Source organism: Bombina bombina, chromosome 4 (assembly GCF_027579735.1).
Source record: "Bombina bombina isolate aBomBom1 chromosome 4, aBomBom1.pri, whole genome shotgun sequence".
In the NCBI taxonomy this organism is placed as follows: Eukaryota; Metazoa; Chordata; class Amphibia; order Anura; family Bombinatoridae; genus Bombina; species Bombina bombina.
In genome coordinates this window covers 464,364,582-464,379,250 of record NC_069502.1, presented here as the reverse complement: position 1 = coordinate 464,379,250, position 14,669 = coordinate 464,364,582, and the positions used below count along the sequence as shown (strand labels likewise).

The following is a 14,669-nucleotide window of genomic DNA, read 5'->3' as shown; positions in this document are numbered from 1 at the left end:
TCCAGACTTCAGCCCGAGGATGGACGTCACTCTTCAGCCCCCCGCTTGGGCTTGGATCAACACTTCCGAGGCTTGGATCAAGACTTCCGAGGACGGATCGGTGAACCTGGCAGGGTGAAGATAAGGTAGGAAGGTAGGAAGATCTTCAGGGGCTTAGGGTTTATTTAAGGGGGGTTTGGGTTAGATTAGGGGTATGTGGGTGGTGGGTTGTAATGTTGGGGGGGTATTGTATGTTTCTTTTTACAGGCAAAAGAGCTGAATTCTTTGGGGCATGCCCCGCAAAGGGCCCTGTTCAGGGCTGGTAAGGTAAAAGAGCTTTGAACTTTTGTAATTTAGAATAGGGTAGGGCATTTTTTTATTTTGGGGGGCTTTGTTATTTTATTAGGGGGCTTAGAGTAGGTGTAATTAGTTTAAAATTGTTGTAATATTTTTCTGTTTGTAAATATTTTTTTATTTTTTCTAACTTAGTTCTTTTTTATTTTTTGTACTTTAGTTAGTTTATTTCATTGTATTTATTTGTAGATATTGTATTTAAATAATTTATTGATAGTGTAATGTTAGGTTTAATTGTAGGTAATTGTTGGTATTTTATTTAATTAATTTATTGATAGTGTAGTGTTAGGTTTAATTGTAAATTAGGTTAGGATTTATTTTACAGGTAATTTTGTAATTATTTTAACTATTTTAGCTATTAAATAGTTCTTAACTATTTAATAGCTATTGTACTTGGTTAAAATAAATACAAAGTTACCTGTAAAATAAATATAAATCCTAAAATAGCTATAATATAATTATAATTTATATTGTAGCTATATTAGGATTTATTTTACAGGTAAGTATTTAGCTTTAAATAGGAATAATTTATTTAATAAGAGTTAATTAATTTCGTTAGATTAAAATTATATTTAATTTAGGGGGGTGTTAGTGTTAGGGTTAGACTTAGCTTTATGGGTTAATACATTTATTAGAATAGCGGTGAGCTTCAGTCGGCAGATTAGGGGTTAATGTTTGAAGTTAGGTGTCGGCGATGTTAGGGAGGGCAGATTAGGGGTTAATACTATTTATTATAGGGTTATTGAGGCGGGAGTGAGGCGGATTAGGGGTTAATAACTTTATTATAATAGCGGTGCGGTCCGGTCGGCAGATTAGGGGTTAATAAGTGTAGGCAGGTGGACGCGACGTTGTGGGGGGCAGATTAGGGGTTAATAAATATAATATAGGGGTCGGCGGTGTTAGGGGCAGCAGATTAGGGGTACATAGGGATAATGTAAGTAGCAGCGGTTTACGGAGCGGCAGATTAGGGGTTAAAAATAATATGCAGGGGTCAGCGATAGCGGGGGCGGCAGAATAGGGGTTAATAAGTGTAAGGTTAGGGGTGTTTAGACTCGGGGTACATGTTAGGGTGTTAGGTGCAGACGTAGGAAGTGTTTCCCCATAGACAACAATGGGGCTGCGTTAGGAGCTGAACGCGGCTTTTTTGCAGGTGTTAGGGTTTTTTCAGCTCAAACAGCCCCATTGTTTTCTATGGGGGAATCGTGCACGAGCACGTTTTGAGGCTGGCCGCGTCCGTAAGCAACTCTGGTATCGAGAGTTGAAGTTGCGTTAAATATGCTCTACGCTCCTTTTTTGGAGCCTAACACAGCCATTCTGTGGACTCTCAATACCAGAGTTATTTTAAAGGTGCGGCCAGAAAAAAGCCAGCGTTAGCTACGCGGGTCGTTACCGTCAAAACTCTAAATCTAGCCGTATGTATGCTAGAATGATTACCATGACCTCAGAGCTCTGGTTAACTGTTACACTCGACAAAAAAGTGTCACGAAACACATCACAAATGCATTTCAAAGTACAGTTACACTCATAGGGGCCGAATTATCAAGCTCCGAATTGAGCTTTATGCCCCTGTTTCCGTGCAAGCCTTTAGGCTCGCCGGAAACAGAAGTTATGAAACAACGGTCTAAAGACTGCTGCTCCTTAACTTGCAACCTGCTCTGAGGTCGCGGACATCAATCCGCCTGATCCTATAAGACCAGCTGATTGACACCCACTGCTACCGGCATTGGCAGTGAATCTGCAGGGGGCGGTATTGCACAAGCAGTTTACAAGAACTGCTTGTGTAATAATAAATGCCGACAGCGTATGCTGTCTGCATTTATCGATGTGCGGCGGACATGATATGCAACATCGTATCATGTCCACTCGCACTTTAATAAATTGGCCCCATATTAACATAAAAAGAAATATTAGAGATAGATATATATTTTACCAAAAAAGCATCAGATATATATAGAAATATTTATTTAAGAATAAATAGAACATATTCTGCTTTGTGAAGAATATTGCACACTCAAGAATATGTGATCGGGTTTGTGCACGAGTAGGGGGATTTTTTTTTTTTTCACTTTTCTTGCTCCATTGACTTCAGTGGGGGAACAAAACAAAAGATGCTACAAATAAAAAAAAAACTCTCAGGCAGTCACTAAAATGTCTCCTTTTCCTGAATTTGCGTAGTCTGGCCCTCACATTGTCCCACATTCCTACTGAAGCTTGCCACTAGGTTACATTCTGCTAGATTACGAGTTATGCGTGCTATAGGGAAATTAACGAACGCAACAAAAGTTGCATTATTTAACCCTCTATAGCGCAGCCATTACAAGTTTTGAAACAGCTGGCTTGTGCGTGCAATATGGTGGTTTTAAGCTCCATACCTCACACAATTCAAGCTCTGTTTTGACATGCTCATGCACACTTTCCTTATAGACATTAATGGGGAGAGCGGGTCAGAAAAAAGCCTAACACCTGCAATCGCGGAAAGAAAAGCTCTGTAATGCAGCCCCATTGATGTCTATGGAGGAAAAAAGATACGTTTAAACTTAACACCCTAACATAAACCTTACGTTTAAACACCCCTAATCTGCTGCCCCTGACATCGCCGACATCTACATAATGTTATTAACCCCTAATCTGCCGCTCTCGATATTGCTGCAACCGAAATAAATCTATTAACCCCTAATCTGCCGCTCCCGATATCGCCGCCACTATACTAAAGTTATTAACCCCTATTCCCCTGCACCCCAACATCGCCCACACTATAATAAATCTATTAACCCCTATTCCGCTGCTCCCAGACATAGCCGCCACTAAATAAAGCTATTAACCACTAAACCTCTGACCTCCCACATCGCTACCACGAAATAAACCTATTAACCCCTAAACCGCCAGCCCCCCACATCGCAATAACCTAAATTAAACTAACACCCCCTAACTTTAAAATTAAAATAGACCTAAATTAAACTTACAATTATTAACTAAATAATTCCTATTTAAATCTAAATTACTTACCTGTGAAATAAAACCTAAGCTAGCTGCAATATAACTAATATTTATGTTGTAGCTAGCTTAGGTTTTATTTTTATTTCACAGATAAGTTTGTATTTATTTTAACTAGATAGACTAGTTAGTAAATAGTTATTAACTATTTACTAACTACCTAGTTAAAATAAATACAAACTTACCTGTGAAATAAAACCTAAGCTGCCTTACACTAAAACCTAACATTACAAAAAATAAAAAACTCTAAAATTACAAAAAATAAAAAAAATACCATTACAAAAAATAACAAACAAAATTATACAAAACAATCAAAATTATTCCCATTCTAATACCCTTTAAAAAAAAAACACCCCAAAATAAAAAAAAACCTAATCTAGAATAAACTACCAAGGGCCCTGAAAAGGGCTTTTTGTAGGGCATTGCACTAAAGTTAATAGCTCTTTTGCTACAAAACAAACACCCCCTAACATTATACAAACCCCCACCCCTCACACCCACAAAATAAAGTAAAACCTTTTGTGGGCCCTTCAAAGGGGCTTTTGTTGGGCATTGCACTAAAGTTAACAGCTCTTTTGCTACAAAACAAACACCCCCTAACATTATACAAACCCCCACACCCACAAAATAAAAATAAAGTATTTAGCTCTTTTTCCTGCCCTTAAAAGGGCATTCAGCTCTTTTATGAAATGCCCAAGCCCTAATTTTAAAATAAAAACCCACCCACAACGAAAAAAAAAAATACATTACACAAAATAACAAATTATCAAAAATAATAAAAATTATTCCGATTCTAATACCCATTTGAAAAAAAAAACATCCCAAAATAAAAACCTAATCTAGAATAAACTACCAATAGCCCTTAAAAGGGCCTTTTGTAGGACATTGACCTAAGTTAAACAGCTCTTTTACCTAAAAAAAAAAATACAAAGACCCACTAACATTACAAACCCCCACCCACCCAAACCCACAAAATAAAAAACCTATCTAAAAAAACCTAAGCTAACCATTGCCCTGAAAAGGGCATTTGTATGGGCATTGCCCTTAAAAGGGCATTTAGCTCTTTTGCTTTCGCTCTTTTTCCTGCCCTTAAAAGGGCATTCAGCTCTTTTATGAAATGCCCAAGCCCTAATTTTAAAATAAAAACCCACCCAAAATGAAAAAAAAAATACATTACACAAAATAACAAATTATCAAAAATAACCCCCTGAAGATCCACTTACAGTTCTTGAATGATCTTCATTCAGGCAGCAAAGTCCTCATCCAAGCGGCCTCTTCTATCCTCATCCAGGCGACAAAGTCCTCATCCAGGCGACGAGAAGTCTTCATCCAGGCGGCCTCTTCTATCTTCATTCAGACGGCATCTTCTATCTTCATCCTGGCGGCGCGGAGCAGGTCCATCCTGAAGAAATCCGGCACGGAGCATCCTCTTCATACGGTGGCCGCCATACACTGAATCTTTAATGCAAGGTACACGATTCAAGATGGTGTCCCTTGCATTCCTATTGGCTGATTTGATTTTGGAAATTCAAATCAGCCAATAGGATGAGAGCTAATGAAATTCTATTGGCTGATTTGAACAGCCAATAGAATTTCAGTAGCTCTCATCCTATTGGCTGATTTGAACAAAATCAAATCAGCCAATAGGCATGCAAGGGACGCCATTTTGAATCGCGTACCTTGCATTGAAGATTCAGTATACGGCGGCGACCATATGAAGAGGATGCTCCGCGCTGGATGTCTTCAGGAAGGACCCACTCCACGCCGCTGGGATGAAGATAGAAGATGCCGCCTTAATGAAGATAGAAGAGGCCTCCTGGATGAAGTCTTCTCGTCGCCTGGATGAGGACTTTGCCGCCTGGATGAAGATAAAATAGGCTGCTTGGATGAAGACTTCTAACCACCTGAAGGAGGACCTCGCCGCCTGGATGAAGATTTTTTACTTTAGTTTTTTTTTTTTTGTGTTTGGTGGGGTGGGGTTTGTATACTGTTAGGGGTGTTTTGTTTTGTAGCAAAAGAGCTGTTAACTTTAGGGCAATGCCCTACAAAAGGCCCTTTTAAGGGCCCACAAAATGCCATTTTATGGGCCCTTGGTAGTTTATTCTAAATTAGGTTTTTTTATATTGGGGTGTTTTTTTTTTAAAAAGGGTATTAGAATAGGAATAATTTTGATTGTTTTGTATAATTTTGTTTATTATTTTTTGTAATGGTAGGTTTTTTATTTTTTGTAATTTTAGAGTTTTTTATATTTTGTAATGTTAGGTTTTAGTGTAAGGCAGCTTAGGTTTTATTTCACAGGTAAGTTTGTATTTATTTATTTATTTATTTATTTTTTAACAATTTTTTTATTGAGGTTCTTTACCAAACAAACAAGTATTGCTTTTCCATACATAGTAAAAAGGAAAATAAGTTGTTACAGAGTAAGCTGCCAAAACAAGGTCACATAGGTACATAGTATAGTTAAATGACAGATTACCTATTAGATATAAACAATAAACTCTGTTCAAACATTAAACCTGCTGCAAGATATAAGCAGCCATATAGAGACCGCCAAGATATGGTAGTACAGTATAGGGCAGGTAAGCAGCAATGTGATAGGGCCACTTATGGACCCCTAATGAAGAACCTCTATTTTATGTTTTTAAAGCTATAGTTGGGAAATATTGTAAATAACCAGGTAAATATCAAATATAAATTGAATAATGGTATAAGAGCTGCTTAGAGATATATAACAACAAGGTAAACCTCAGTGTAAGCTCAATATTTATATAAGAATTACTTAGGAAAACCTTATTTGTGAGAGAGGAATCTTGCTCAGCTTTGGAAGAAAAGTAGTGCCAATACAAGTTTGTAGTGCAAGACATAATTATAAAAACGGGAAATAAGATGTGGTATAGGCTAAATTAAGTATGGTAGACAAAATATTTAAGTAGAGCGCCGTATCAAGTCTGGGAGTTGCACGTGCCCTAAGCTATATGAAAGTATTCCATGAGTGCATTGGATGCTGGTAGGTAAATTGTGGGGGAAGGGGAGGTGGTAATGCTATAAGCAAAGCGCTATAACTAATTTGGGAGAAGCCAGGGTATCTGGAAGTTAGAGGACATATAAGTATGAGCTAGTAGAAAGATGGGACAATGCCAGACTCTGCGTGTAAGAGCCTAGATGTTAAAGGCACCAAGCCTACCACTGGTTAAGCGGCTCATTTACTATAATGTGGAGAAGGCGACTATACAGGGAGTGCAGAATTATTAGGCAAATGAGTATTTTGACCACATCATCCTCTTTATGCATGTTGTCTTTCTCCAAGCTGTATAGGCTCGAAAGCCTACTACCAATTAAGCATATTTGGTGATGTGCATCTCTGTAATGAGAAGGGGTGTGGTCTAATGACATCAACACCCTATATCAGGTGTGCATAATTATTAGGCAACTTCCTTTCCTTGGCAAAATGGGTCAAAAGAAGGACTTGACAGGCTCAGAAAAGTCAAAAATAGTGAGATATCTTGCAGAGGGATGCAGCACTCTTAAAATTGCAAAGCTTCTGAAGCGTGATCATCGAACAATCAAGCGTTTCATTCAAAATAGTCAACAGGGTCGCAAGAAGCGTGTGGAAAAACCAAGGCGCAAAATAACTGCCCATGAACTGAGAAAAGTCAAGCGTGCAGCTGCCAAGATGCCACTTGCCACCAGTTTGGCCATATTTAAGAGCTGCAACATCACTAGAGTGCCCAAAAGCACAAGGTGTGCAATACTCAGAGACATGGTCAAGGTAAGAAAGGCTGAAAGACGACCACCACTGAACAAGACACACAAGCTGAAACGTCAAGACTGGGCCAAGAAATATCTCAAGACTGATTTTTCTAAGGTTTTATGGACTGATGAAATGAGAGTGAGTCTTGATGGGCCAGATGGATGGGCCCGTGACTGGATTGGTAAAGGTCAGAGAGCTCCAGTCCGACTCAGACGCCAGCAAGGTGGAGGTGGAGTACTGGTTTGGGCTGGTATCATCAAAGATGAGCTTGTGGGGCCTTTTCAGGTTGAGGATGGAGTCAAGCTCAACTCCCAGTCCTACTGCCAGTTTCTGGAAGACACCTTCTTCAAGCAGTCGTACAGGAAGAAGTCTGCATCCTTCAAGAAAAACATGATTTTCATGCAGGACAATGCTCCATCACACGCGTCCAAGTACTCCACAGCTAGCAAGAAAGGGTATAAAAGAAGAAAATCTAATGACATGGCCTCCTTGTTTACCTGATCTGAACCCCATTGAGAACCTGTGGTCCATCATCAAATGTGAGATTTACAAGGAGGGAAAACAGTACACCTCTCTGAACAGTGTCTGGGAGGCTGTGGTTGCTGCTGCACGCAATGTTGATGGTGAACAGATCAAAACACTGACAGAATCCATGGATGGCAGGCTTTTGAGTGTCCTTGCAAAGAAAGGTGGCTATGTTGGTCACTGATTTGTTTTTGTTTTGTTTTTGAATGTCAGAAATGTATATTTGTGAATGTTGAGATGTTATATTGGTTTCACTGGTAAAAATAAATAATTGAAATGGGTATATATTTGTTTTTTGTTAAGTTGCCTAATAATTATGCACAGTAATAGTCACCTGCACACACAGATATCCCGCTAAAATAGCTATAACTAAAAACAAACTAAAAACTACTTCCAAAACTATTCAGCTTTGATATTAATGAGTTTTTGGGGTTCATTGAGAACATGGTTGTTGTTCAATAATAAAATTAATCCTCAAAAATACAACTTGCCTAATAATTCTGCACTCCCTGTATATGGTAGCACTAGCGGGGATCCAGCCCTCACTAAGGTTGTTGTCTAACTCTCTGGCTATCTGTCATAGGAATAATAAAGAGAGAGGTTACCATTCCCCTTAATAGAAGGGCTATTATGAGCAATTAACTGTAACTGTAAGATAGATCTTCTGTCGAGAGGTTGCTGCTCGCTAACCACACAAATGATAACCTTGTAATAGGGCAGTAGCATTTCTGGGATGTGAGAGCCTAGTTCTAATTTTAATATTGGGAACATGGCTAGAGCTCTATCACAAAGCGCAGTATAAACATTACTCAAGTGTAGTAATTTGCATTCCGGTGGATAAATAGGACCAAAGCTATGCTATGGAGCTATAAATTTGAAGATATAGACGTCCTGCCGCCCCGGCCGCAGGCCGCGGAACGTCACACATATGGACTGCAAACATAAAATTGTTGTGTGATGAGGTGTTTAAAATATATTAATAACATGGCAGGTGCAAATAAACAATAAGGGGCTTATATATGAAGTGTAATGAGCATGAAGATGCAGAAGTTTGTGTAAAGTATAGGAGACAAATTATCAATATCAATATAGTACCTCAACATGATAGCATCTGTTTGCACGCAACATAATACTTATACTACATATGTAAACTATAATGGACTATATAACACATTTAAAGCATCATGTGTACAGAACCACAAAAATCATAAAGACAGATAGATAACACATACGAGCTGTAACAAACAAGATTTGCAAGCATGCAACACAGGAGCATAGCATAATTTATAGCCTTCTAAATGGGAGTCTCCTATGCAGCACATGCAAAAATCTAAAGCAGAACTTAAAGTTACGTCCATCTTGGATAAACCTAGGAACTATGCTTAAACAAAATATAATCAAGTCCTGTATATAGCAGTATGCATAAACATATATGTAGTTAGAACCCTTCAATATCATGGGAGTAAACATATTTATAATACAGGCATCTAGAAGAAGATGTGCAGCAAACTTGATGTGTTAATGTTAATATCCATTATATTGCGCAAATTCTCTAAGCGCAGAACCTGTAAGGAGTAGGTTTATCCTTCTTCATAATAATTCAAGCTCATGTTTCTTGTACTGTGGCGTATCTGCTACTTGTATCCGCGCCGTCTGTGTCTTCAAGAATGGGGAACCTCCAGGATCCCACTGCCGTTCCAGCCCAGAGACGCAGCAACGGCAGCAGCAGAGATGGCGAACTCCGCAGGTTTGTGGTGTACCTTTTTCAGGGCCCCGTAACTGTAGGCCAGTAGTGCGGCCTGTGTCTTGTAGCGTGGAGAGGTATCGGCAGGTTAGTTGACAGATGGTGACCACGCAGCGATGAGTATCTCTCACCAGAGCCGCTACTAAGTCCCTGTTAGGCTCACCCAGCTGTGAATCCTGTAATGTACGGCTGCAATCCATCTCTCTGTTGGCATCTCCCTCTTAAGCTCTTTTTCAGTACAGGGCAATGAGGGAAATCCCGGTGCAAGAAGCAAAGATGGCGACTGTGGTGCATTAAGTGCGTCTGTTGCGTGCTTCACCTCGTAGGCATCAGCAATGCGAAGATTGGAAGGTCCAAAAGCCTCATCTACCGCCTCTAGTAGAAGGTCATGGTGCCGATCCAGTAGATTCGCTAGCTGAGTCAATAAAAGCGCAGCCATGCTTTCAGGCACTCGGTGTCCCCATGGGAGGTAGAGAGCAGGGATTAGAAGGGAAATTTAGATTCTTAGTGCTGCAATGTCCTCCAGTAGTACCCAGAAGGTAGTTTTCAGTATAAATCTCCCAAATATAGATCCAAATGAGCTTTATCAATGATATAATCCATTAATATCATGATAAATTGTAAGAGCTCCCAAGATTTGCGTCCTACTCCTGTGGCAGTTGGCTCCACCCCCCCCAGTTTGTATTTATTTTAACTAGGTAGTTAGTAAATAGTTAATAACTATTTACTAACTAGTCTACCTTAGCAGAAATAGTAAGGTTCTTATGCCACTTTATATATCATTAGTTAGGCCTCATCTTGAGTATTGTGTGCAGTTCTGGAGGCCATACCTTCAGAAGGAAATCAACAAACTTGAATCTGTGCAAAGGAGGGCTACCAAAATGGTACATGGTCTAAAAAATAAAACTTACCAGGATAGGCTCAATGACCTAAAAATGTATAGCTTAGAGGAGAGAAGGGAAATAGGTGATATGATATCAACTTTCAAATACGTTAAAGGACTTAGTCAGGGGTCATGATCTCAAGCTAAAGGGTAATAGATTCAGGTGTAATTTGAGGAAGCACTTCTTTGCAGAAAGAGTGAATGATTTATGGAATTAACTTCCTTAAGAGGTAGTAATGACAAACACTGTTGGGGACTTAAAAAATGCATGGGACAAGCATAAGGCTATCCTACGAACTAGATAGGTTTATACTGTTAGGTAATATCGGGCAGACTTGCTGGGCCTATGGCTCTTATCTGCCGTCATTATCTATGTTTCTACCTGTGAAATAAAAATAAATCCTAAGCTAGCTACAATATAACTATTAGTTATATTGTAGCTAGCTTAGGTTTTATTTCACAGGTAAGTATGTATTCAGTTTTAAATAGGTATTATTTAGTTAATAATTGTAACTTTAATGTAGCTCTATTTTAATTATGTTAAAGTTAGGTGGTGTTAGGGTTAGGGTTAAGTTAGGGTTAGGTTTAGGGGTTACTAGTTTAAATTAGTTTATTTCGATGTGGGGGGCTTTCGGTTTAGGGACTAATAGGTTTATTTAGTATATTTCGTTTTGGGGTGCTTTCGGTTTAGGGGTTAATAGTTTTATTATAGTGTCGGCGGAATTAGGGCTTAATAACTTTAGCATAGTGGGGGAGATGTGGGCAAACGGCAGATTGGGGTTAGTAATATTTAAATAGTGTTTGCGATGTGAGAGAGCAGCGGTTTAGGGGTTAATAACTTTAGTATAGTGGCGGCGATGTCGGGGAGCGGTGGAATAGGGGTTAATAATTTTTAATAGTGGCGGCGATGTCGGGAGCTGCAGATTAGGGGTTAATAACTTTAAAATAGTATTTGCGATGCGGGAGGGCCTCGGTTTAGGGGTTAATAGGTTGTTTATGGGTGTTTAGTGCACTTTGTAACACTTTAGTTATGAGTTTTATATAACAGCTTTTAGATTGCGGAATGGATCTTGTCGGTATAGGCTGGAACGCAAGCTTTTTAGCCGCTTTACCGCAAAACTCGTAATGGCAGCACTAAGGAAGTCCCATGAAAAACGTAATTTTTATGTGTGTGGGACTGACGTTGCATTACAGGCTAAAAGGCTTGCGGTGCAGCTATACCGACAAGACTTGTAATCGCTGCGGTGCTGTTTTAACGCTGAAATGGCCATTTGTTTCAGCGTTAAAACACGAACACAAAACTTGTAATCTAGGTGAAAATGAGGGCCAGACTCTGCAAATTCAGGATAATCCTGAATTTTATAGTGGCTTCAAACATAGAAAATTCCTCCTATACTTGCTTTGAGAGAATGTAAAAGTGATATTTTTTTTAACTTGACCTCTTGAAAACCCATTTGACCTCTTTTTTACATGGCATAACATTAGCTTTTTTTTCCATGTTGCTGTTCTTAAGAAAGGTTAGTTGATATTTCACATTCAAACCCTGTTCCAATGATTTGCACCTTTTTCTTTAAAAGGGACATAAAACTGCTGGGTACAACCGTAGTAGCATGGTTCCTACTTACCATACTACTGTTTTTCCTCGTGTGCCCGCATCTCTATTCAGTCGTTTTCTTTTTTTATCCCATCACAAGTGCTGGTTACTATAGCTCTGCATCTTCACACTGGGTGCTGCCATCTTTAAGTTTAAAGTGATGGTAAATTCTCCAGCATAAAGTCACATATACTGAAAGCTACTGTGCTAACTAGCATATCGATCTGCTTTTAGCATTAAAAAGTCCAATCTACCTGTAATAATTTAGGTTTTTGTCCGGCTCCGTTAACTGCTGTAATGCAGCCTCTGTCACAGAATTTCTCTTTGGCTTCCTTGACTGGCAGTTCTTTTAACCAATCAGAGCCTTACCATGCGCCCCATGTAAAGTATAGACAGCACGTTCCTGTGCTTGTAACTCTGACTGCAAGAAGAACTGCGAAACTTGCTATGCCGTTTGCACAACATAAATCACTGTTTACTGTTTCTGATGTGCAAACAGCGTAGCGAGTTGCGCATGCGCAGTTCTTCTTGCAGTCAGAGTTACAAGCACAGGAACGTGCTGTCTATACTTTACATGGGGCGCATGGTGAGGCTCTGATTGGCTAAAACAACTGCCAGTCAAGGAAGCCAAAGAGAAATACTGTGACAGAGGCTGCATTACAGCAGTTAACGGAGCCGGACAAAAACCTTAATTATTACAGGTAGATTGGAGTTTTTAATGCTAAATGCAGATCGATATGCTAGTTACTAGCACAGGAGCTTTCAGTATATGTGACTTTATGCTGGAGAATTTTCCATCACTTTTAGTATTTTGTACCCTGTGACAAAAGTGGTGCACATTCACAGATCACTGATATTGTTGTCTTCTTGATAAGCTGTATTTCTAGAGCGTCTGCATTGCTCTATATTATTCCTAAAGGTTTCTTATATTTGTTATGCAACTTTTAAACAGTGTAAAGATATAGAAAAATGTAACTCATTTTCAAGCTAGCCAAAAATGCAACTTACAGCTGTCAAAAAGCTGGCAACACCAGTGCTCTATAAAAGTGCACTGCTTCTGTCACAGGTATTAACAGTACATGCTTATTAAGAAGCCAGCACCCCTGTTTCATGTCCCTTTAAAAATGCCATTTTCACATATTCACATTCACATGTTCTAACTAAAATGCTTCTGTTTTCTTTGGTGCTTTTTATGTTTTGCATGACATTTGTGCATGCTTATTTCATGTTTAAAAAACATTTCCTGGTTTTAAAGTACACTAAATAATTATTAAAGGGACAGTAAAGTCCAAATTAAACTTTTATGATTCAGATAGGGCATGTCATTTTAAACAACTTTCCAATTTACTTTTCATCATATGCTTATTTCTAATCCCTTGAAGGCCCCCTCTTATCTGAATGCATTTGACAGTTTTTCACAGCTACAGCTGAATGGTGTTAGTTAATGTGTCCCATATGGATAACATTGTGCTCATCCCCATGAAATTATTTAAGAGTCAGCACTAATTGCCTGAAATGCAAGTCTGTCAAAAGAACTGAAATAAGGGGGCAATCTGCAGAGGTTTAGATAAAAGGTCATCACAGAGGTAAAAAGTTTATTAATATAACAGTGTTGGTTATGCAAAACTGGGGAATGGTAAGTAAAGGGATTATCTATCTTTTTAAACAATACAATTTTTGGTGTTTACAGTCCCTTTAAGAAACACTTCAATGTGGGGGGCGGTGCTAATCATAGAACTGTGTGGACGCACTCTCTCGCAGCTCCGTATTTTAACAAATTTGTGGCCAATTTTAGGGGTAATTTCCCACAACAATATTACCCCATAGTGGGCTAGATAACAAGTAGAGTGCAAAAATGCAAGCGGTTGTCACATTTGTGTTGGGTTTAGATGTAAGGAGCTTGTTTTGTGAGGTAGGTTTTACTTTGGAGTTCTCTTTACTAAAAGGAGCCAATAGAAAATGTCTGTTTTTAGGATTAATAGCTACTTAGGTACTGGACTGAGTGTATAAAGTACTGCTCAATGGTTAAATCAAAGAAGGCAATGATGGATACAGCAGACACCTGGCAAAGACATGATACCAGGCAGGCTCTGTGACTGAGACAGGATACCAGGCAGGCTCTGTGGCTGAGACAGGATTTTGATACCAGACAAGCTCTTTGGCTAAGACAGGAGTTGCACCTTACAGTCTGTAAACCGGACTGGGTTGAACGAAAGGCCCAGGCTGGGATAGAGGATGGCTCATGGATCGGTTAAACTGTGGGCGCACGCTAGGGCTAGGAAGAGGTGCATAGCAGAAGAGTTAGACAGGCAGAGTTCAATAAGGGTAAAGTCCAAGCAGGAGGTCAAAAGGCTAGACAACACAACAAAAAGGGATATCCAAAGGCAGAGTCTGTAGAGCGGTCCGCGTCCAAAGCCAGCAGAACAGTCAGCAGATTTTAGAATAAACAGAGGCACAAACAGAGAGAATGTGTCTGAATGTGAGGGCAGGGAGAGCGGTTTGAAAGGCAACTTCAAATACTCTAAGTTGATTACATAACTACCTAAAGCTGGCAGGGAGGTGGAGCCAGAGAGTAAGCCAGTACAGACTACAGGTTTCCAAATTAAAGCACTGAGCCGCAGCCCTCCGGTGGCTTACGGGGGAAGTCACAAAACAGCAGAGCAAAAAGACTCAGGATCATTCCTGTTCATGGATCTGACAGTGGTAAGGTGTATAAACATTACTAGAATGCAATCCTTACTGCTGCCATCTTTGTGTTCATATTACAAGTAGTTGTTTAATATTCAGGATATTTGTATGACTGCTATTCATTGTGCTAGCGCAAAATAAACAAAAGAAATTAATC

The 14,669-nt window shown here is 39.3% G+C and overlaps 1 protein-coding gene across 1 annotated transcript in view; it reads right to left on the bottom strand.

Annotated features, from left to right (window-relative positions):
• Nucleotides 1-8,374, bottom strand: part of THPO (thrombopoietin) — a 59,189-nt gene extending 50,815 nt beyond the window's left edge. Inside the window, exon 1 of the mRNA XM_053711942.1 lies at nt 8,209-8,374. Coding sequence (XP_053567917.1) covers nt 8,209-8,374 — 166 coding nt within the window. The remainder of the gene's footprint in view (nt 1-8,208) is intronic.
• Nucleotides 8,375-14,669: the final 6,295 nt, after the last annotated feature.